Genomic DNA, 25,803 nt, shown 5'->3' with positions numbered 1-25,803 from the left:
TAGATCTAAACTTTCATAAAACCCTATTTAATATATACACAAATTATATTATTTAATATTTTTTTATTTCTTGAAATATTCGCTGATATAAATTGTTAGGCGTGTATTGTAATTTACTCGCAGAACAATGTTTTGCGATTTTATTTACAATAAAATACAGTTTGACTGTTGATTTGGAAATTGCATAGTATTTCAGACAATACGGTATAATACTACTGTATTAAGTTGGTAATCGTACTGGCGGGATTATGGTATTTCTTTGACAAAGAAAATTAATCACATATGTATATAACAAGATTAAAGTTATCAACAAATGTTATGAAGATTGTTTTTAATGTGAAAAAATCCTCAAAAATATATTTAATATGTATGATGAAAAAATATTTATTTTTTTGAGTAATCTTGAGTGAGTAATTGCGATATATCAGTGCAATGAGTTAACTCGTACATGACAAACTGAAAAGAAGAAAAAATTGAACTTATAAATTCTGGGCATATTGGGCTAGTTTCATTGTCAGTGATTTTTTCCCGAGTTTCTTACAGTGATTTTGATCATTTCCAACAAATGTTACAGTGTCACTGTTTATTAAAGTATTAGAAGTCACCATTGATAATCAGTCGATACTCTTAAGATCAGTACAAGAAAGTTATATGTATGGAACTTCTCTGTGCTGAAGTGAATGAATTTATTCTTTTATGTTAAATCTAAAACTTTAGAGAGTATTATAAAAACTGTACCATATAATGAATTTTGAAGCAAAACCCTTTGGTTAAAATTTTTCGAATCTTTTCACGGCCTTTGAACTCGGCAGAGCTTGACGCGCGAGATGTCTAAAATGAAGCCGGAAGCAAACAGGTGATGAAACATTTTATTGATTTAGTGAAATAATGCTAATGTAATATTAAAATAATTATAAATCAAAATAAGCTTTAATAACTCGTTGACATGAATTTCGAAATTGCTTTATAAATAAAGTAGATTAGTAGAATAATAGCATTATTGTGTTCGATTTTCCAAGTTTAACCGAATATGATTTTTGTAAAAAGGATTGCTAATTTCTGTTAAGATATGTTAATCATTATAACCAGTTGTGTTAGAAATATTGTAAGGCTTATTTTTATGTTATTTTACTCTGATTAGGAGTAGGTAAAACTTCTCATTAAGTTTCATAATGACTTTGTTAACATTCTCGTAATTAATAAAAAATAAGAACGCATGTTAGGCCTAGGAAACAGTGCTGAGTCGTTGAATTTGTGTGCTTGTTACTGCCAACGTTAAGCCTACATTTGTATTAGTACTAATAGTAGTAATACAGCGTATGATATTCGGTGTTTGTGTGTGATTTAAACTCAATCCAAGTATATTGTTAGAATATCTCAAGAACAATATAGAAACCAAGTTAAAAAAAAAAAGTATTTTTTTCTAACCAACAATAAAGCTATTTGATGATACATAATTCTGAAGTGGTAGAAACGAATCAATATTATGTTCAAACTCAAACTATAAATCATAAATAATCAAGGTAGAATATATAAGATCTTTATAGCTACTATATCAGATATCACTACACAAGAAAATGGTAGGATAAAGATAATAGATCAGTAAATCCAAAATAAGACAGTGAACGTATACAATTTTTTGTATGGAACATGAAAACGTTTTTCAAAGTTAACGCTGATATCATAAGACTTTCTAAGTAATTTAGTTAAGAGTAAACATTTCAAATAAGCTTCTTAACCACTAAATAAAATACTTAATTTAAATAAACGTAGAAATAATCTAAATATTATGGAATCCTTAACTGAGAAAGAGTGATTGTGCAGTGGCTGTCTTTGATTGTGATGTGAGTTGAGGTATGGGTGATTTCCTCATCAAGAACTAAATTATTACAAATGAAGATAATATAGAATTAATGTTTCATTTGAGCTGGGATCTACTGGTTGCAGATAAAAACAAAAGAAACATAGAATATTTTTAGTGATAAATACAGTAATTGTACCAAAGTATATTAGCAATAATAAAGAAAAATGAAACCTATTTGGTTTAATAGACGTGCTGCTAAAGATGTCAGGAATAAGACCCGTGCTTGGCAAAGATTTAAGAATAACATGTACAAAAAAAAACAACAACTTGTTAAAGATATGAAGATGAATAGATCTCTTTTAAAAATAGTTACAGAGACATCAAAAACCTTTCAGCCAGGTAGTTAATGTAAATCCTACACTAAACACCACACTTGTATCTGTGTTTTAATTTTGAGTAAGACTGTATAGTCTTTGTTGAAACTGAAGAAGATAACTGAACACTTGATGTCAGTAAATGTACACACAAAATAAGCTTTCAGATTTTATTACAAATGAAGATGAGATATTTCAGTTGATGAAGCTGGTAAGTGAATTTGAGGCTGTAAGACCTGATAACATCTATCAACATATTACAACAGATCAAATAGCTAAATCTTAACCAATAGTTAATATTAAAGTCTTTAGAGTCAGTATAACTACCACGTGATTGGACGTCTGCTGTGATGACTGTACTTCATAAGAAAAGAAATGAGGAACTTGTGCCCAATTATAAACCAGTTTATCTTGCTTCACAGGTGGCTAAATTACTGGAGAAAGTTATTATAAAAAGGATAGTAGACCCGTTACAAAGGTTAAATATAATTTCACACTCGCAATATGGTTCTGTAGTGGAAAGATTGTCTTACTAATATAATTGAGACCTTGGAAGGCTGGACGTTGATGATGAGAGTACACCATTTGATGTTATATTTCTTGACTGCAGTAAGGTATCAGTTCTGTTCATCACTGAAAATTGCTGCATAAGTTAAAAGAGTATGCTATCACAGGAAATATGTGTAACTGAATTGAACCATATCTTTTAAAGATTTCAGTGTGTCTCAGTCAATGGAGAGAAGTCTGGGTGTAAAAAAGTTATTAGTGGTGCTTTCTAAGACTTAGTGCATGGACAGATCTTGTTTGCTATATTTATTCATGATCTCTCTGAGAATATTAAATAATTATGTCATGTTTTGATGATTCTAAAATATGTAATTCAGTAAGGACTAAAGACTACACTGAAAAATTAAAAGTCCAATCTCAAGATATTAAAGGAGTGGATGTTTCATATTGATACTGAAAAGTATTGAGTTATGCTTTCAGGAATAAGTAATATCCAAGAAAGATTTCTTCATGATTGGGGTGAAGCTAATTTTTACAGCTTATGAAAATGTTTACAGATATTACATTATTCAGACTTTGAAAGTCCAGTGACATATTTCAGAAGTTACTAGAAAGTCCAACCAAAATCATGGAATCATAAGATCTTCCTCAGCGTTTCTGGATACTGAGACATGTTTGATATAAGACCTATGTCAGACCGTATTTGAAATACACTGCACATTGTTGGTCATCATACCTTAAAGAAAAAAAGGTTTTGATATCTTAGAGTGCAGAGAAGAGTCATAAAACTGGTTCCAGAGGTAAATGATAAATCATACAAAGAGATACTGAGGAGATAAAATCTAATTACACTGGTGGAGAGGAGACATAATGAAGACCCTCATCATTATCGTGGAGGGAGAGGAGACGTAATGAAGACCCTCATCATTATCGTGGAGGGAGAGGAGACGTAATGAAGACCCTCATCATTATCGTGGAGGGAGAGGGGACGTAATGAAGACCCTCATCATTATCGTGGAGGGAGAGGAGACGTAATGAAGACCCTCATCATTATTGTGGAGGGATACTGTATACAGTAGTGGTTATTTGTTTTGCTGGTTTGCTGATGAGTAGGTCAAGAAACAATAGACTGTTTTGTTCCTCTGTTTCCATAGTGAAGTGGATTCTTTTGTCTATGGAATTGAAATGTACTAAAAAGTCTGGTAAGGACAACCAGTATAAATAGTGATACACTGTTAGTTGTGGAGAGGTGGAAACAAGGACTAAAGAGTTCAGAGTAACTTATTACATTTACTGTGAACATAGGGCTAAAACATTAGTTATGCCTAAGCATTTCTTTTCTTCCACAAAACAGAACATAAGAAAAGTCTAAGTAACAGACGGCTGCTCGACCTGTTTGAGTCATTGAACAAAGAAAACAGTTCATCATGAAGATTAAATTATTAAACAAAGATGAAACTCAAGTCCACATCATCTTATGATTTTTTTTAAATTTTGGTTTTAGCTTACCTGTGATTTTCTGTGTTGTGTAGAAAACAAGTTCATGTCTTTGAATCTATCTTCAAAGCTGAAAAGTTTCAAATTAAGAATCATGTGATAACTCATCTCTGAACTTTATTGACCCTTTCTTGATGGGCTTGGTATAACATAGGAGTTCTCCTACACCTTTGCTCACGTTAATTATTTAGCTATAACTTTTGGTACAGCATGTGTATCTTCAAAGTGTGGTAGACTTTTACTAAAGATTACAAGTTTTTAGCATGCAAAAAATCAGATTTTTTTAATGAAATATGTTTATTAAAGATTTGTTTGTGAAAATAGTATTTTGTTACTAATTTGAGTGTGAAGTGATGAATATGAAAACTATTCTTTGTCTCAGGGTATTTCAAATATTATCTGTGTAATCTGTAAAGCCTGCTGAATATGTTTCCAGTGTTTGTTTTGAGTGAGACTATATATTTTGTTATTTTCTGTACTCTAACTGTGTGGGGTCTGTCACTTGACCAACTTTGTAACGATCATAAAAAAAATCAGGAAATAAACATAAATTGTGCTTTTTACATGTTAGAATGACAACATATTATAACATGAAAATACAAATGTATAGTGGAAGTAGCTTATGTCCCATAATGCTATATATTTGTGTGTGTGTATATATATAATTTTTCTTATTATATTGACCGTCTAGTCATGCCTACGTTACATAACTTGCATTGATGTGGTGCATGTGTACTCGTCACGTATCTAATAATATAAAACTGACCCTTAGTCTTCCTTATGTTGCTGTATTTTAGTAAACTATCATTTTGTAATATACAGTCGCATTTCAGTTATTATACATTATATGTGTATGTAGATTATTACTATTTAGAAATAAATCATTAAACTTATTTTTCTTAAAATATAGAACAATAAATAAAAAGTAAAATAAATAATTGTCTCTTATCACTGTGATTTTTGAACTTGGTTGCTGCTGGATGCAAGTTGCTAAGCCTTTTAAAAGTTTACATGTGAAGGATATCAAACAATTGTTTTTTATAAGTGTAATAAGTACACTGACACTTTAGAATCTCATAATAAATTAAGCTTAGTAAGTAAGATGTCTTTAGATTTAAAAAATATTAAACTTTGAGCAGACTAAAGAAACTTCTTGAAATCTTGGTTCTAAAGAACATGGTAGTTTTTTCATGGATTAAAATGGCTTAAAAACTCAGTAAAGGTAAAGCATTGGTTATTCACATACTGTAGTGAGTATATGATGGACCTTTTCAAAACATAGAGTTGAACAAATGTTTGATTCAGTACACAAGCTACATCTCAACAATATTAAAAAGATATGAGGTTATCATTTCTTACACAAGCTAATGCTAATTTGAGTTCCTAATTTCTACAAAATTATAGTCTTGGTATTTTGACATTACAGACATCTTATTTTAAACAGTGCTGTATTCGGCATACCATGTGACTCTCAAAATTCTACATTTAAATGTGTTCTTTTAGTACTTACTATCAAATTAAGAAATTATCTCATATATAATATTAAAATTTGATTTATAATCTACAATTTGATTCCAAACTTATTGACAGAAATTCATCAAATAGTAGATCAATAAAATTTTGAATTCAAGTCAACAAATTCGATAACATGACCTTTAACCCATGATCATTGTGAACTACTTAGGTAGTTAGGCTTATGACCTCACTTGAACCATGACTTACCCAGACACTTAGGTTTATGTACCTTACTCAAACTACACATTTTATAGTAAAGAGGCACAAGAGGTCAAATTTTTAACGTTAAACCTTTAATAGTGGATGAGTTGTTGTTAACATGAAACATAAAATGTAGTAAGAACAATCATTTTAACTTTTCTTTCACTACAACCATCCAATATACACATCCTAACTGAAAGCCATGTACCAGCTCTCAGGTCAAAGTAAGGTCATAATGAACTAAAGATGGTCCACAGTTCAGTTATCTAAACACAAGATCTTGATACCATGCTCTTACAGTTAGAAACATTGTAGATAATTCATTAGGTATCAAAATATGTGCTTGAACAGATGGTCTAAATGTCCCCAAGATTCAAACCTAGTCGTCCATAATTTAGAAATTATTCCCAAAGAACTGTACATTGTACCTGAAGAAGACACCAATGACATATATCTTCTCTACATAGAATGTTCACTGTACTAATCTGCTGAAGAACTTACTGTAGTGTAATGACTGCTTGATGCAAAATGCTCTCTCATTCATTCTACACATTTGTTCACTGACATTCCACTATCAGAAGATGTAGTTAGACATATAGCTTTATTTTCTGTGGTGTAACTGCATGTTTCAAAAGTCCTAACTACAAATAGATGAAATGGTCATGAACTCTACATAATTTTACAAGGTGTTTTATTTGTTTAAAGTTTAGGTTTTATGTCTTCATGCAAATAAAACAACTAGTGACAGTTTCTGGAATTCATGGTTATTTCATTCATTTGTAATTATGTTCACTGTGTTCCAGTCAGGTTTAGTTAGAACTTCTAATTGTTGAACCCATATAATTGTTTTATTAGAGTAGGGTTTTTATCCTTAATTTTAATAGTAATAAAAACAGCTTCTTAGTTGTAGTTTGAAAATAATTCTCATGTCAATTTATAAATATGCTTCTTAAATTTTCCTTACTGTCATTAAGCTACTGGTTTATTTGTCTATATATACTAGAACAGTGGACAATGTGTAATATTGGTTGTGTTTTTCTTACTGTATTTACAACTTTAAACAAAGCTGTTTAAGTTTCACCTTAGTAATTTCCATGTGTCAGTCTTAATGTTCAGTTCAGAATACTGGTAAATGCCCTTTTAAACAGGGGGTTCTGTTGACTGACTATCCTTTGGTCGTAGTTCAAATTTAAAGGTAGGCTATACCTAAATAACTAGAGGTCTCTGGGCTATCCATTTATATCTATATTTGCATAGGTTAGTGTTTGTGTTAATTGTGAATCATTTTGATAAAATAACTAATTATTAAACACTAAAAAGAACTCTGATTTCATCTTGTATATTGCTTACACTTCTAGTGATGTTGACCGTGATGTGCTACGGGAAAGGGAACGCCAAGCTAGAGCCCGAGCTCATCTCACTGAGGATAAACATGTCAGTAGGTCACCACGACCTATATTTGGGGAACCAATCAAGGTTAGTTAATACTCTTGGTCAGAGTTTGCTAAACCATGTTATATGCTTATGATGTTTAGAATTTCACCATTATATTTAGATATTGTGTATAAAATCCATCCATCCACCCTTTAGAATAATGTTTATCACATTGTTTGGTTATGTAAAACATTAGCTGTTTTTGTGTTGAAAATTGGCCATATTAACCAGATTGTGTATGCTGTGCTTTCCTGGTATGATTTGTATCTTTACAAACTACTTTTTCAAGGAGTTTATTACTGGTGGAGTTAATAATAAACTTTTCCTAGTTTCCCGATCTGTCAATTTATCATTAGTTATAGAGTGTACTATTAGAATAATAAAGTTCTATTTGATGAGGTGGTTAGAGGTTAACTTGCACTCTATGGGTATTGGGTTTGAATCCCATTTATGGAACACTCTCCCATTTTCAGCTGCAGAGATGTTGTAATGTGACAGTCAACCTTGCTTTTCGTTGGTAAGAGTAGCCCAAGTGCTGGTAGGGGTTACTAGCTACTTTCTATCTTGAGGGAACTGATAACATTCATAGAAAATTGAAAGGATCCTAAAAAGTAAAATGATAGAATAGAGACGAGCTGTACTCCAGATGTGGAGAAAATAATTAATAAAAGATTTGAAAATGTGTCAGACAATAATAATATTATTACTATACATTTAGAACTATTGAATATTCTAGTGGAAGGAGACAAATTTATCTTTGTTCATGTCATATTATGTACTCAGATGAATGTGAAAAAGCACATTGAAAGTGTAATACTGTAATTATATTACATAGTATGAAATAATATCATTGATACTGTTAAACAGAGTGTAAAAAATAACAAGTGTTAATTTTGGCTGCCAACAACATGAATGTGCTGACATGTTCAAGATAAGAACTGACCTTTAGGGTTCATTAGTATCTTTGGGATCATATCTGGTTGTTTTAACATACATTGTTTATTATTACCTTAAACAGGTCTTTCCTCCCGTTGAAGACGAAACTTCTCGTCGCATTAAACGTACACTGGGGGACTTTAATCAGGTACAACCGTTATTGACAAAGGATCCAACACACCTGATTGGAATCTCTAAAGCAGTATCCAACACTAACAATACAGGATGCAGTCAAAATGGAAATGGATCAGTAAGTGAACATTTCCACCACTGTCCCATAAACCCACTGTCATCACTAGCTGTAAAAAAACAATGTGCTAATAATGAGTCTCACTTTGCAAATTCTCTATTATTAAAAAAGGAAAAGACCTCTACCAATAGTCACCATCACGGTTCTCTAAAGTTTGTTCAACAAAACCCCATTGGTGCTCGCCAACATAACAGAGTGGAAGTAGATGGAAAGAAATCTTACATTTTTTGTAAGACTTCGTCTGAAGATTCTAAACATAGGACCTCACAAGACAAATCTATTAGAGATGATACAATAAAAACAGTGTTGAGTTCTAAATCTCAGGACTTAATACATGCCAATAGATTACCATCCCATGCCTATCACCACCACAACAAGAGTGTTCAGGAGGTAAAGCAAAAACAGTCCAAACTCAATAACCAACAAGGTCATCAGGTCAAAACTGATTTTTACTAAATATTTTTGTTTCATAAGTTCATACATTTATTCATTACTACTGAAAACATTTATTGTTTATTTCAAAAGGTGGTACATTTATTCATTACTACTGAAAACATTTATTGTTTATTTCATAATGTGGTACATTTATTCATTACTACTGAAAACATTTATTGTTATTTCATAATGTGGTACATTTATTCATTACTACTGAAAATAAGTTCCATTTAGTGTAAATCAGAGTGATGGATAATTGTTTTGCAGACATTATTTTGTTTATTGTTCAGTTTTGTGACCAGATATGTTCCTAAATGTTAGAAAGTTACATTTGAATGTGTCCTAGTAGTTATGTGCACTGGAGTGTTAACTTGGAGGCATGAGATTCTTGTGACAGTTCATCTGACTATTTGGCTAAGAGTAGCTTTTTGGGTTGTTGTTGCCAGGTTACTTTGTGTTTGGATAATGATACTAAATTATGAATGAATAAGTAGAACAGGTGATAAATTAATAAATTAAGGAAATTGTGATGATAAATTGACTTTGAAAACTGAAAAAATAAATTAACACCATAGCTTTTAAATGTGATTTATCTCTGGAAGGCATATTTCTAAATTATGGACGATTAGATTTGAATCTTGAGTAGACCGTGTTTAAGGTGCTGTTCATGTTAATATTTTGATACCTAATGAATTATCTACAATGTTTCTAACTGTAAGAGTTTTTCAGAGTGTGATATCAAGATCTTGTGTTTAGATAACTGGACTGTGGACCATCTTCAGTTCATTATGACCTTTCTTTGACCTGAGATCTGGTACATGGCTACACTGACACCACTTTCAGTTGGGATGTGAATATTGGATGGTTGTAGTGAAAGAAAAATTAAAATGACTGTCTTTACTGGGTTTTATGTTTCATGTTAACAATAACTCATTCACTATTAAAGGTTTAACATTAAAAATTTGACTTCTTGTACCTGTTTGCTATAAAACTTATAGTTTAGTGAGGTACATAAACCTAAGTGTATAGGGGAGTCATGGTTCAAGTGAGTTACACAAGTGTTAAGTGTATGTGTAAATCGTGGTTCAAGTGAGTTATGCAAGTCTTAAGTGTCTGTGTAAGTCATGGTTCAAGTGAGGTACACAATTCTTATAGGTCTGTGTAAGTCATGGTTCAAGTGAGTTATGCAAGTCTTAAGTGTCTGTGCAAGTCATGGTTCAAGTGAGGTACACAAGTGTGTCTAAATTAATATGAAACAGGAGATTAAATTGAACATTTTGGTTCAATGAAAGGAGAATAAGTAATTCCTGGTACTGACTTTCAGTAGACTTTCACATCTGGTTCAGTGAAGGCAGATTAAATAAAACCTAGTACTGTCTTTCAGTAGACTCACATCTGGTTCAGTGAAAGGCAGATTAAATAAAACCTAGTACTGACTTTCAGTAGACTTTCACATCTGGTTCAGTGAAAGGCAGATTAAATAAAACCTAGTACTGTCTTTCAGTAGTCTTTCACATCTGGTTCAGTGAAAGGCAGATTAAATAAAACCTAGTACTGTCTTTCAGTAGACTCACATCTGGTTCAGTGAAAGGCAGATTAAATAAAACCTAGTACTGTCTTTCATTAGACTTTCACATCTGGTTCAGTGAAAGGCAGATTAAATAAAACCTAGTACTGTCTTTCAGTAGACTTTCACATCTGGTTCAGTGAAAGGCAGATTAAATAAAACCTAGTACTGTCTTTCAGTAGACTTTCACATCTGGTTCAGTGAAAGGCAGATTAAATAAAACCTAGTACTGTCTTTCAGTAGACTTTCACATCTGGTTCAGTGAAAGGCAGATTAAATAAAACCTAGTACTGTCTTTCAGTAGTCATTCACATCTGGTTCAGTGAAAGGCAGATTAAATAAAACCTAGTACTGTCTTTCAGTAGACTTTCACATCTGGTTCAGTGAAAGGCAGATTAAATAAAGCCTAGTACTGTCTTTCAGTAGACTTTTACATCTGGTTCAGTGAAAGGCAGATTAAATAAAACCTAGTACTGACTTTCGATAGACTTTCACATCTGGTTTAGTGAAAGGCAGATTAAATAAAACCTAGTACTGACTTTCAATAGACTTTCACATCTGGTTCAGTGAAAGGCAGATTAAATAAAACCTAGTACTGACTTTCAGTAGACTTTCACATCTGAACTGATGAAAGTAGAATGAGTTTGTTTTAATATTAGTAGTGTGTTCAGTTAAGAAAATGTTTAAAAAACACTTACATTCACTGAGTGTTAACACATGGATATTTTGTACTGATTGTTTCTTGTAAACATTGTATGTTAAATTTTCCTGTAGATAGTGACGACCAACTCGTGACAACTCCACGTGACTGGAGATTGTGAAGTGGTCTTGCACCTGATTCATCCAAGGTGTGATGTAGTCTTGAAGAATTAACTTTGACATGATTTATCTTCTGAGATGACCTACAGAGAACGGCATGTCTGTCCCATATCTCACACTCTCAAGTATAACATGATGTAACAACCTACTAAAGAACTGTGTATCTTGAAAACAAATTTATTTCTGCAGACTTCATCTGGTGTTGCCAATATTTTTATAGAAACGTAATTATGTATAACATCCAACATGGTGTGTTTCTTACTCATGTTTAATGTGACAGAACATCTTAGTAAATTGCTTTAGGTCTCATTCCTGTTAAAGAGTTACAATACTGTAAGACACCTGTTTTTATTATAGATTGCTGATTGATTGTAAGTATAAATGTGTTGTCATGTTTGAAGTGTGTGTTTGAGTACATTTAATTAATAATCAGGTTTTTATTGGACTGACAACCCTTGGTAAAATGTTAAGTATTATTTTCAATAAAGCATTCTTATGATTATATATATTTCTGCTTGAGGACATTTAAAGTTTTTACAAACTGTATAGTTCAAATATTTGTTGTTTCTAGAATCTTTAAATTGTGTATTGATTATTAACTGATAGTTAATAACTGATAGTATTTTTGAAATCATGTTTCGAAATACAGAGAGGCTGCACATCTGGAAGTACACGAAGGAAATGCATCTTTCTGGTTACATGTGTTGCTCCAGTTTAATTTATAAATATATCTTTCTATTTAAATAAAATATGTTAATAATGATAAATTAATGTTTAGTAGCAATTATGGTTCTTTTACATCTGACTATAAAAAATAATAGCATCATATTTTATGTTTAGTTCCTGTTACAGAACACACTTGGCCTTTTTCAGCTGAGGGAAAATTGTAATGTGATGGTTAATCATGTCATTTGATTAAAGAAACTCCATGGTTTGAAGGTAGGTGATGTTTACTACCTACCTTCGTTGTAGTCTATTATTTTTAACTTGGCAGTTTGCAAGCTTTGTGAAATTCAATGAAACAAAAACATTTTCCAAGAAAAAGACTAACAAGGCAGTTAGTTGGTGAGTCAATGTGGTCTAATGGCTATTGTGGCAAGCATTAGATTAGAGGGTCCAAGGTTCCAGCCGTGATATCTTTTTGCAATGTTGAAGCTGATTTCATCCACTGTAAGAAACAATAGAATTAACAACACTTTGTTTAAGGTAGTTATTGGAAATAGGGGTGAAAAAGGTTAAATAAACAGATAATTTTAACATCTTTGGTCCATTAGTTAGTCATAATTTGACCAATTTATATGCAGTTTGACACAAAGATATTTCCAGGTTTCAAACAGAGATACGGACAATTTTGGAATTTTTGGCTCTTGCTGTGAACAACTTGTATGTGTGTCAACTAATTTCCATTGTTATTTGGTACAAAGATATCTTGTAGCAGGTCATAAGCAGTAATTTAGACAGATTATGGTGTCCATGACATGTTGCATGATATCTTGTGTGACATGTTGTGTGGCATTGTATTTCTCTACGAATGTTGTCATATTTAATGTCTTTCCACTTCTTGACACTAGAGGTTTGTTGTATGATATCTTGTGTGACATTGTATTTCTCCACGAATGTTGTCATATTTAATTTCCTTCCACTTCTTGACACTAGGGGGTTCAGGATTTGTTCATTCTTACTTATATGTGTGACCTGTAACTCCCTTAGTGGCATAGTTTTATGACTGCTAAGTTATACTACTAGAAGTCAGGTTTAGATAACCATGGTGGGCAGAGCACAGATAGCTTTTTGTGTATCTTTATACTTAGTAACAAAACAAGATCACTGTAGCCACTGTCTCTAGGAAGTTTGGGAAAACGTGATGATTATATGCACATCAACAGTTGTTTTTATTAACAATAAAATATTGTAGTGAAGTGTGTGTAAGGTAAAGATGTTATTACACACACACACACATCTAATAATATTTAAATTTGAATAGAATTACAAAAGCCCCAAACATAGCTAGAAATATAATGGTTTGTGACAGTGTAAATATTTCTAATGACAAAGTGTTCTCAGTAGTTAAAGTTATTTCACCACTGAATATAATAGAGACGACATGGAAGTTGTATGTGGTTGGTTGGTTGATTTAGTGTTTTATAGCACAAAGCAGCTAGGCTATCTGCACCAAACGTCCGGTAAAAAGTTAAATGTAGATTTAATAAAACTCTTAAAAGGAAATTAAGGTAAAACAAAACAAATTTTAAACAAAACATAAATAGCATAAAATCAATGTTTACATCTAGTCTACAATGTCAAGAGAAAACTACAGTTATTCAAGTTGTAAAGGACTTTCTGTAACATAACTGTAATAATCATAACTAGCCAGGAAGACTAACAGGTAAGTACAAAAACCACTATCAGTCACCTGAAGTTGGCCTTTCCAGCCCTGGTTTTGAGTTACTTAATGTTACGGTCAGTTTCTAATTTCAAATCGAACTAGATGAACTGTGATTTTTAAAAGGGAGCCACATTAAAAATTTGTAATGTATAAATTAAAATTTAGATGGCATTAAAAAGATTAATAGACTTTAAAAAACTAAAAACATTACCAAGGTGGACAGTGTCACCATCACCACTAACACTTTGTAACATTATGGACAAACCTTGGAACAGAACATGTTTAAAATGGTGCCATCGTTGTGAATCATAACGATGACAAAAAAGTAAAATGTGGCTTATTGTGATTTGAGTGTTACACAAACTACACACTGGTTTATCAGTTCCAGATAAAAGAAAACTATGAGTTAAAAAAACTGTGACCAATGTGCAGGCTAGTTAGAACAACCTCCTCTTTCAAATCCTTATGGAAGCAATATGACCAAAGTCCAATACAGGGTTTTATTTAGAAAAGCTTGTTGTCACGTTGCTCATTCCAAGTCAACTGCCAACTGGTACAGAGCCGAGCCTTCAATACAGGACCACCATAAGTCCATGTATGGAACAGCACAGCGGCGTTATGTGCCAGAGCAGATACACTTAGCTGCGGTGTCAGTGAGCTCGTTCCCGCGAATACCAGTGTAGCCTGGTATCCAGAAAAACTGGACAGAAGTAATGTTAAAGAGAAATGGGCCAGTCAATTTTGAATATCAGTGAGAACTAACGTGAAACAATTCCAGGGCCAGTATAGAACTAAGCCAGTTAGTATAAATTGTACATTTTGAGTACTTTTTAGCTTCCCTGTGATGCAGGGCAAGAGAAGTGACATGCAGTTCAACAGTGAACACAGAAGCTGTACAGGGGATTCTGCACACAATCACCGAACCACAACATATCATGGCAGAGCTCACACAGTCACCTGATTTCGAACCATTTGTATAAATAGGAATGGAAAGATGGTTTGAAAGGTGTTAAGCAAATAGCAGACAGTATTTCCAATCAGGAGTGTCTACTTTTCTCAGATGACGTAAAGATAGGTCACAAATGGGGACTGTAAGAAGCCATGGTGGGATGGGTTGACAAGTGGATACAGCAATGTTATCCAAGGACAGACCCAATTCATCCAACTGTGCCTGGATACGAAGGCCAAAAGGAGCAATGACAGACTGTCTGGTCTGAAAAAGCATGGCCCATCAAGGAAGGAAAACACAACCCCAGGTGGGATGCTTTGGTAAGGAACAAAGTTTCAAAGCACATAGTAAAGACAGTTGCAAATGGCGGAGGTGCAAAGAAGGTTCATGAGACTTCGTATAAACTCTGAACTGGGGAAGTGTGAAAAGCCCCGGTAAAGAGCAGATGTCCTTGATGATGAATAGGTTCAAGCATCTTTAAGGGTGATATATCTTTACCACAAAACTTCGATCCACTCCCCAAGTGGTGGAAGAAAGGACACGGAAAATGTTCAGTGCTATTATACATTTGACCCGTAGCTGCAGACAAAGATAAGCCCCAAGAACTTTGTCTCAGGACCACAGCAGCACAACTTTACTGATACGGAGTTCAAGATCAGGATGAATTCCTCGTTGGCAGCAAAAGTGCATGCAAACAGTTTTAAAGAGAGAGGAAGTAAAGCCGTTTGCTGTGGTCTATTTCAGTAAACAACTGAGGGCAGTCTGTAGCTGCCGCTCACTATACCTCATATTCTACGACTGACATGAGATATGAAACTCGTTGACATAGAGCCTGCTTATAACAGTGATGAGTTGTTCAGTGATGGCATTAATTTTTATACTGAAAAGTGTGACACTCAGAACAAAGCCCTGAGGGACTCCAAGTGCCTGTAGAAAAGAAAGGGAAAGTGTTGAACCCACATTAACTTAGAATCTACTGTCCATTAAAAATATTTGATAAAAATGGGAAATGGCCACGTGACCCACATATACGGAGGTCTTGCAAAATGCCAAACCTCCATGTTGTGTCATAAGCCTTCTCAATGTCAAAGAATATTATTAAAAGATGTTGTCATTTGAGAAAGGCTTTTCTGATTGACATTTCAAGTCGAATCAGGTGGTCCATGGTGGAGCACTGTCGTCGGAGCCCACGCTGGGTAGGCGAGAGGAGGTTGTTGGATTCGAGGAACCAAACAAGACGTGCATTAACCATCCTTTCTAAGGTCTGACAGAGATGGATCGTCAAAGCAACGGTAGTTTGAAGGAACCTTGGGATCTTTCCCAGGCTTGGAGAAAGGTAGAACTATAGCCTGGCATCAGGAAAAAGATTTTCTTGCCAGATCTGGTTAAAAACAATCAGAAGGATATCAAGAGAAGCAGGAGATAGATGGTGCAGCATCTCGTAATGTATATCATCAGATCCAACTGATGTGCTGTCAGACTGATGAATGGCCAGTTTGAATTCCACCAGTGTAAAGGGAAGATTATAGTCATAGAGACAATCAGCTTGAAAGGAAAGAGGTGATTGCTCTGCTTGAGTCTTTATGGTTAAGAAGGTGGAAGAAGAAGCAGAAGTGCTAGATACCCAGCAAAAGCCTTAGCTAGTATTAGCGATGTTCTTGGTATCAGCCACTTCCTGGCCATCAGAGACCAAGATCGAGAGGGGAACAGAGTTATGTTGCCCACTAGCCTTTCGAATCTTGTCCATATAACTTTGGAACTTGTGGTAGAAGATATGCCAGTTGTGAACTTAATCCAAGATTCCTTCTGGCTTTGACGTCCTAACCCTCGATCATGTGCATGGGCACACTGGAAAGTGATGCGGTTTGAGAGTGTGGGATATCTATGGAAAGTATCCCAGGCTCGTTTTTGAGTCTTCTATGCCATGTGGCAGGCAGGATTCCACCATGGACGAGGATATAGTGGAAAAGGTGTCGAGGTTTTAGGAATACATTGAGCAGCTGCTTGTATAATACAGTTAGTTACTGCTGCCACACAGTTGATGGCTTACAGACAACAGAAGGATCAAGTTCTGCACGAGCAGTGAAGGAGGGCCAGTTTGCCTGATCCAACTTCCAATAGGACACGTGGGTCAGGTGGCATCGACCATGGCCAGTCTCTCTCAAGATCATAGAAAATGATCAATACTTCGTGGATTATTGTCAACCCTCCATGAAAAATGGGTAAATAATGAAGGGGAACAAACTGAGAGATCAATAGCAGTAAAGGATTGAGTAGGCACATGGAAATAAGTAGAAAAACCAGTAATGAAAAGAGAAGGGTTATGATCAGAGAGCATACACTCTGCAGAGCGATCTCTCCTATCAATATCATCACTTCCCCAGAGGGGATGATGTCCATTAAAGTTCCCCAGAATGAAAAAGGGAGACGGAAACTGTTCAATGAGAGCATCAAGGTCTGATTGGCCTTGTCACATATCTCTTCTTGTAATATATTGTCATATATCTCTCCAGGTGAGAGGTAGAGTGAACAGTGATGGTATGACCCAAGGAAACACGGATAACTACGGCCTTTAAGGGTGTGTCGAGTGGTAAAGACAGGGTGGGCACATGCTGATCAACCAACAGTGCCACCTCTCCATGCACTCGTCCGTCGCACAGCCTGTCATTTCTGTATAGAGAAAATCGCCGAAAGGTGACTATTGGCAGGTTTCAGAAATGTTTCCTGTAAGGAAAGACAAACAGGATGGTAGGAAGCAATCAGTGTTTTGATGTCATCCAGATTAGAACGTAAATCTCGACAGTTCAATTGTATCAGGGTGGTCATTTTTAAGAATGGGTAGGTGAAGTGGCTGGAGAACCCTTCGGTTTATGAACACTTCTTTTTTTCTTACTTTCCTTATTCGAGGAAGGTCTATCGACCTCCATGGATCCTGCCCTGGGTCGATTGAGCAGGTCTTTGCTGTTGGAAGGGGATTTTAGAGACTGAGGACGTGAACAAATGATTGTTTTGCATCTTGGGGTGAGAGAGGAAGATGTATACGAGGAAATACCTGAACCCAGAACCACAGGATATGGATCTTGGGGTTTGTTGGAATGTATATAAGGGACAGACATAGGTGTTGAAAATGATTCATCAACTTTTTTTAACCATGGAGGTCAAAAGACTTCATTTGTTTGGAGAACGATTTTTTAGGAGACACTGTTTGCACTCCCACTGTAGTTGTGGAACGAAGTGCAGCAGCATATGTCCGAGATGAGGTGGTGGACAGCAATTTTCGAGCCTCAGGGTAGGTAATGTTATGAATCGTTTTTAAATGCTGCATATCTTTTTTCTTCCAACCATTTAGGGCACGAACGAAAGTAGTACGGGTGAGAGCCATTGCAATTGATGCAATGAGAGTCCGTTTCACACTCATAGGCAACGTGATCCTTGCCACTGCAATGAGCATACCTCAAGGAACTACGACATGACGTCATCGAGTGACCGATCCGTTGACACTGGAAACATTGGAGAGGGTTTGGAATGTATGGCCATACTCAGCAATTAAGATAACTTGCCGTGACGGTGGCAGGCGGACGTGATGACGTAAATGTGAGAAAGAAGACATTGGTCGGCACCATAATTCCATCTTTGCGTGTGGAGATAAGCCTCACTGCAGAAACTTCTTGGGTGGAGAAACCAGCGAGAATCTCCCACTCTGGGATGTTCTTGAAATCCCTCTCAAGAATAACTCCTCGTGATGAATTCAAAGTAGCATGAGGTGTAACCTCAATAGGTATATCCCCAATTGCATTTGAATGCAACAGGATTTCACTGTGTTGAGATGTGGATGTTTCCATTAATATGTAACCAGATCGAAGCTTTTTTACTGACTTTGGAGAGCCAGCAAGTCCCTTCTGAATGAAAAAGGGAGACATTTGTTCTGAAGGTTTGTCTGAAAGTGAGTGCAGTATAAGAAAATGAGGTACAACAGGTGGTACAGATGGTGATGATTGCTGCTCAGAATCTTAAAGAAGTGGTCGTTTACCTGTAGACTTTTTCACTATTTTATTAACATTTTACTTGGAGTATCCATAATAAAGGAAGGGAAATTTCAGTGCCCACCTACCCCATCCACCATGGAGCTCTACGAGGGGATGCACTACAATGTCAAACAAGGACACTGCATCAACATCATGGTTTCGTGAGCACTATACCCAAACATCAGTATCAAATACAATGCCCACAATCCCTGTTGAGAATATCCAACACTGGTACTTGGTTGATCCTGAGTGGACCAGCTGTTTGACCCAAGTGGCCACTCCAAGGCTGCTCGACTACAGGAATACAAGGCCAAAGTGGTGTGTTAGGGTTGGACCCCTCAATCACCAGTATCCTCTCCTTCCCTTCACGGATTGCCATTTATGACAAACACATGGGTTAACTGAAAGAACAGAACCTTCCCTGGGATGTCCTCTCACCACGTACAGGAATTCACACGGAGGGGTCGTAAGTGAACAACTGTGAATTGAGTGTCACGCTCATGGATTGTTCTATATAAAAACACCTTAAGAAAATTTTAGAACATTTTCAGGATATCACTCTTATTGTTTAAACTAGAAATTCAATTATTGTCAATAGGTTTGATTTGAAAAGCATATTTAGACATTGCCGTCTCTAAATTATCTGTTATCCAGCTGAAAAATAGTTGGCAAATTTTATTTCTGTGTATTGTTTTTCAGGTACCTAGTTACATGGCTAGAAATCCAGAAAAAGACGTAAAAAGCAGTTATAATGAGAGGTAGATGTTAAGTGAATCCAGTGTTTCCAAAGTGTTAAACAAATTAATGATTAATTTCTACATGATTCAATGTTGAGAAAGAACTCAGCTGTGAAAATATAATTTATAGAGAAGATCCTGTAAGCAACACTAGAGTTGAACCAAAACATGATGAGATTGTGTGATGTTGATCCACCAGAAAATAACTGGTACAGGAAAAAGACTTGAGAGATGTTCTTCAAAGAGCAACTGTGCGTTCAGTTGGGTGATGTTCAAAATGGGCTGGACTCATTATTAGATTCTGTAATGTCCTCCAGTTTTGTAATATCTGTATAGAAATGAAGGAAGTAGTAATAGGTGGCACATCTCTAGTCTACTTGTGTATGGAAAAGATGGTGCCTGGTTTGATGATATGGCAATGATCAGTGCTTGGAAGCTCACTGTAGAAAAGTAGGAGCTTCTAGTGAAAGTTGTATGAATAATAATCAGTGATGTTGAGAAAACCCACTTGTAAAGAAAAAATATATATATGTAAATTGGCTCGTTTGGGTTGACGATGACCAAAGAAGGTCGAAACGTTTGCTCCTCTACGTAAATTTTCTCAACCCAAATGAGCCGTTTTTACATATAGTATGAGTGTTTATAAATTCATGGCAGTGGAAAGACAGAAAGGCCATATGTAGATCTAAAACCTGTGATGATGCTTATGGCTCAATATCTTCAATGTAGAATCTCTGAAAGAGGCATAGACCAAAATCTCATAGTATAGCTTAGATTGAATAAATACAATCCATTCTCAAAGAAATGGAAAATAATACGAGAATAATGTTTTACACCCATGTACAATTGACTTTAACATTGTAGGATGTGGGAGGAAAAAGGTAAGCCTATGGATGAAGTCTTGCTTAACTACAGGAATGTGTACATTTTCTATATAGAACCTATAATCAAGGTGAAATTGTAATCCAAACCCATGTGGATGACATAAGTCATTTAATTTTCAAATAATTAAAAGTTTTAAATTGTTCACTTGTCTAGTTTACTGGAGGAAGTTTACGTCTAGTAGCACTTCACAACTGATTACTGATTGGAAATCTGAAAGTCACTGGTTGTTAGCAATTGTAGGAAAAAGTTGTTCAGTCATGTAGTTGATGTTAATGCTATAAAGTGTGACACTCGACACAAACAGCCCTAAAGTACTCTTGAGTTCCTATGTGGAGGGTCAGGATAATGAAGATTCCTCCTCATGGATGCTGGGTGGCCACTGTACTCAAAATGTGTGGTTGAAAATTGGAAATGGTCACACAATATAAGAGTTCAGTGATATATCAATCACCAATGTAGTGACACATGCTTTCTCATGATAAAACACATACACACCATGCTTTCCCTAGCAAAGGTTTCCCTGGTTATTATTTCGTGTTGAATCTTCTGATCTTTAGTGGGATTTCTGTAATGTCACAGTGGTCTGTCAGAGGAAGTTATTGGATTTTGGTAACCAAGCAGGATGAGCTTTATCAATCCTCTCCAAACCTTTATTCAGACAACTATTATATATTAAATACCTTTCAGAAGTGGTTTAGAAACAGAAGATTGAGAGAGAAATAACATGTCGTATAACACTTCATTAGGTCTGATGTATTTATAAACCTATGGAGAGTTATTTAAATTCCATTAGAGAGAATGGCAAATTACAGTAAAAATACATCAGATAAAAAGAATGAAAATGTTTCAACCCATGCCATCTTAGCCATCAAGACAAGTAGAGTTGTTTAATTGTTGGTGAGGAAAACACTATTCAAAGGCATTGACAGTTTTGTAAATTAACCATGTCTTAGCCATTGGTGTGACAAGGGATGGGTCTATGTATCTTATTTACTTTTCTAATCTCGTCCCAGGTGACCTTGGAAGAAGAAAAGCTGGTAGTAATTAAACTCTTTACCAGAGTGCGCTTTTTAGTTGTGTAACGTATACCAATGTTCAATACTTAAGTGAAACTAATAATTCTTACTCTAACACTTGAATCTAACAAATTTGTTAGAATTGATATAACATTTATTTAATGGAGAAAGTTAAAAATGTTCAAACATACCTTTCAGTACGGCTCCACGTAATCACCTACAAACAGTTAACTTATAGCTTTTCTGCTCATCCCAAAATATTTGACAAGAAACTGCCACCCCTTCAGAATAAAATTAAACATATCTTATTTTTCTGTTGATTATTGCTTCACTGTATGATGATTGACCTTACAAATTCACGTTCAGAAGTTTCTATGATAGTTCGTGCTTTCATGTTAAATATACTTGTTTTGAAATTACATATGTTTTATTCCATATTGTTGGTTTTGCCTCTCAGACAAACTATATTCCATATTGTTGGTTAATTATACTAGGTGTAGTTGGCTGAGATAAAAATGTGAAATGTACCGTAGTAGAAGAGATGTATGAGGAAGTGGAACTCGCACATCGATGGAAATACACCATATGTCAAATAAAAATGTGAAATGTACCGTAGTAGAAGAGATGTATGAGGAAGTGGAACTCGCACATCGATGGAAATACACCATATGTCAAATAAAAATGTGAAATGTACCGTAGTAGAAGAGATGTATGAGGAAGTGGAACTCGCACATCGATGGAAATACACCATATGTCAAATAAAAATGTGAAATGTACCGTAGTAGAAGAGATGTATGAGGAAGTGGAACTCGCACATCGATGGAAATACACCATATGTCAAATAAAAATGTGAAATGTACCGTAGTAGAAGAGATGTATGAGGAAGTGGAACTCGCACATCGATGGGGATACACCATATGTCAGATTAATTTCTGCTCTTAAACCTTGGCTCGGCATGGCCAAATGATTGGGGAACTTGACTCGTAATCTGAGGATTGCGGATTCGAATCCCCTTCACACTAAACATATTCACCCTTTCAGCCATGGGGACGTTATAATGTAACGACCAATTCCATTATTCGTTGACAAAAGAATTGGCGATGGGTGGTGATGACAAGCTGCCTTCCCTCTAGTCTTTGCTAAATTAGGGATGGCTATCACATATAGCCCTTGTGTAGCTTTGCGCGAAATTAAAAAACAAAGAAACTATTGAACATCTGTAGCTGAATAAACAAACTAGCATAAGATATGAGTGATAAAGTTTATTCCACAGTTTTTATGTAAGGTTAGCTCGTTGTTGCTGATGATATACATGTATGAAAATGTTAGAACAAATAAATTACTAATATTAACTCCTGAACCTGATGTTATGTTTGTCTTCTAGTGGATCAACGGTAACCTCTATTTATCTTAGTAGACAGCCTATTGTATAGCTCTGTGCTCAAATAAAAACCACAATCATGTAACTATGGGTGCATTGTTGTATGTCACCAGTAGTGTTCTTCAGCGGTTGTAAGGTGTTATCTAAATGTTACAATAATACTGCATGTTATGTAGTGACGTCACCAGTGGTGTTCTTCAGCCGTTGTAAGGTGACATCTAAATGTTACAATAATATTGCATGTTATGTAGTGACGTCACCAGTTGTGTTCTTCAGCCGTTGTAAGGTGGCATCTAAATGTTACAATAATGCTCTGTTATGTAGTGACGTCACCAGTAGTGTTCTACAGCCGTTGTAAGGTGACATTTAAATGTTGCAATATCAACAACAATTACCAACTAAACATTGAACCCAAGTTTACAGTATCAACAACAATTACTAATTAACCATTAATCCCACACTTTACAACATCAACAATTACTAATTAACCATTAATCCCACACTTTACGATATCAACAATTACTAATTAACCATTAATCCCACACTTTACAACATCAACAATTACTAATTAACCATTAATCTCACACTTTACAACATCAACAATTACTAATTAACCATTAATCCCACACTTTACAACATCAACAACAATTACTAATTAACCATTATTCTCACAGTTTACAATATCAAAAACAATTAATAATTAACCATTAATCCCACAGTTTACAATATCAACAACAATTACTAATTAACCATTATTCTCACAGTTTGCAATATCAAAAACAATTAATAATTAACCATTATTCCCACAGTTTACAATATCAACAACAATCACTAGTTAACCATTAATCCCACAATTTACAATATCAACAACAATAAGAAATTAACTATTAATCTCACAGTTTACAATATCAACAACAATTACTAGTTAACCATTAATCCCACAGTTTACAATATCAAGAACAATTACTAGTTAACCATTAATCCCACAGTTTACAATATCAAGAACAATTACTAATTAACCATTAATCCCACAGTTTACAATATAAAGAACAATTACTAATTAACCATTAATCCTACAGTTTACAATATAAAGAACAATTACTAATTAACCTTAACACCACACTTTACAATATCAACAACAATTACTAATTAACCATTGATCCCACAGTTTACAATATCAACAACAATTACTAATTAACCATTGATCCCACAGTTTACAATATCAACAACAATTACTAATTAACCATTAATCCCACAGTTTACAATATCAACAACAATTATTAATTAACTTTAACACCACACTTTACAATATCAACAACAATTACTAATTAACCATTAATCCCACAGTTTACAATATCAACAACAATTACTAATTAACCATTATTCTCACAGTTTGCAATATCAAAAACAATTAATAATTAACCATTATTCCCACAGTTTACAATATCAACAACGATCACTAGTTAACCATTAATCCCACAGTTTACAATATCAACAACAATTACGAATTAACCTTAACACCACACTTTACAATATCAACAACAATAACTAATTAACCATTAATCCTACAGTTTACAATATCAACAACAATAAGAAATTGACTATTAATCTCACAGTTTACAATATCAACAACAATTACTAGTTAACCATTAATCCCACAGTTTACAATATCAAGAACAATTACAAGTTAACCATTAATCCCACAGTTTACAATATCAAGAACAATTACTAATTAACCATTAATCCTACAGTTTACAATATAAAGAACAATTACTAATTAACCTTAACACCACACTTTACAATATCAACAACAATTACTAATTAACCATTGATCCCACAGTTTACAATATCAACAACAATTACTAATTAACCATTGATCCCACAGTTTACAATATCAACAACAATTACTAATTAACCATTAATCCCACAGTTTACAATATCAACAACAATTATTAATTAACTTTAACACCACACTTTACAATATCAACAACAATTACTAATTAACCATTAATCCCACAGTTTACAATATCAACAACAATTACTAATTAACCATTATTCTCACAGTTTGCAATATCAAAAACAATTAATAATTAACCATTATTCCCACAGTTTACAATATCAACAACGATCACTAGTTAACCATTAATCCCACAGTTTACAATATCAACAACAATTACGAATTAACCTTAACACCACACTTTACAATATCAACAACAATAACTAATTAACCATTAATCCTACAGTTTACAATATCAACAACAATAAGAAATTGACTATTAATCTCACAGTTTACAATATCAACAACAATTACTAGTTAACCATTAATCCCACAGTTTACAATATCAAGAACAATTACAAGTTAACCATTAATCCCACAGTTTACAATATCAAGAACAATTACTAATTAACCATTAATCCCACAGTTTACAATATAAAGAACAATTACTAATTAACCTTAACACCACACTTTACAATATCAACAACAATAACTAATTAACCATTAATCCCACAGTTTACAATATAAAGAACAATTACTAATTAACCTTAACACCACACTTTACAATATCAACAACAATTACTAATTAACCATTGATCCCACAGTTTACAATATCAACAACAATTACTAATTAACCATTAATCCCACAGTTTACAATATCAACAACAATTATTAATTAACTTTAACACCACACTTTACAATATCAACAACAATTACTAATTAACCATTAATTCCACAGTTTACAATATCAACAACAATTACTAATTAACCACTAATCCCACACTTTACAATATCAACAACAATTACTAATTAACCATTAATCCTACAGTTTGCAATATAAAGAACAGTTACTAACTAACCATTAATCCTTCAGTTTACAATATCAATTCCTGGACACTCAATCTGTAGTTTTATAGTGTTTTTAAAAGTGATTTCTCATTCCTAGCGATATTTCACTCAGGTTAGTGGTTATAAAACATTTTTTCTTCATATGTGCTCGAGGTGCGATTTGTCGTGCATGTCGGAACTCACGTGCTTCTTGTACATTAGACTCGTAAGTTAATAACTAGCTTGATTCTTTGTAATACA

At 34.2% G+C, this 25,803-nt stretch overlaps 1 protein-coding gene and 1 long non-coding RNA gene across 3 annotated transcripts; one reads left to right on the top strand and one right to left on the bottom strand.

The window, feature by feature from the left end:
• Positions 1–521: 521 nt before the first annotated feature.
• On the top strand, positions 522–12,596 carry LOC143251848 (uncharacterized). 2 transcript variants are annotated; one of them, XM_076503122.1, is made up of 4 exons: positions 522–856; positions 7,257–7,374; positions 8,351–8,953; positions 11,295–12,596. In XM_076503122.1, exons 1-4 carry the CDS (start codon positions 828–830, stop codon positions 11,313–11,315), a joined length of 771 nt encoding a protein of 256 aa, XP_076359237.1. In that variant the 5' UTR covers positions 522–827; the 3' UTR covers positions 11,316–12,596. The 2 variants fall into 2 exon arrangements, with proteins under 2 accessions (XP_076359237.1, XP_076359238.1); XM_076503123.1 differs by having other exon boundaries at positions 547–856; positions 8,351–8,518.
• LOC143251849 (uncharacterized) lies at positions 12,370–25,803 on the bottom strand. The gene is made up of 3 exons (XR_013028669.1): positions 25,575–25,803; positions 21,529–21,618; positions 12,370–12,507 (listed from the first exon to the last, which is right to left on the bottom strand). It is a non-coding gene; the product is annotated as an uncharacterized LOC143251849 (long non-coding RNA).

This window comes from Tachypleus tridentatus, chromosome 6 (genome assembly GCF_004210375.1).
Source record: "Tachypleus tridentatus isolate NWPU-2018 chromosome 6, ASM421037v1, whole genome shotgun sequence".
In the NCBI taxonomy this organism is placed as follows: Eukaryota; Metazoa; Arthropoda; class Merostomata; order Xiphosura; family Limulidae; genus Tachypleus; species Tachypleus tridentatus.
Note: the sequence above shows the minus strand (reverse complement) of the source record. Positions and strands in the feature narration are given on the sequence as shown.

Bases quoted from the DNA above. Each gene is read 5' to 3' on its own strand.
- LOC143251848 (XM_076503122.1), top strand. From the start codon at position 828: ATGTCTAAAATGAAGCCGGAAGCAAACAG. The intron at 857-7,256 runs GTGATGAAACAT...TTACACTTCTAG, and splicing joins ATGAAGCCGGAAGCAAACAG to TGATGTTGACCGTGATGTGC. The intron at 8,954-11,294 runs GTCAAAACTGAT...ATTTTCCTGTAG, and splicing joins ATAACCAACAAGGTCATCAG to ATAGTGACGACCAACTCGTG.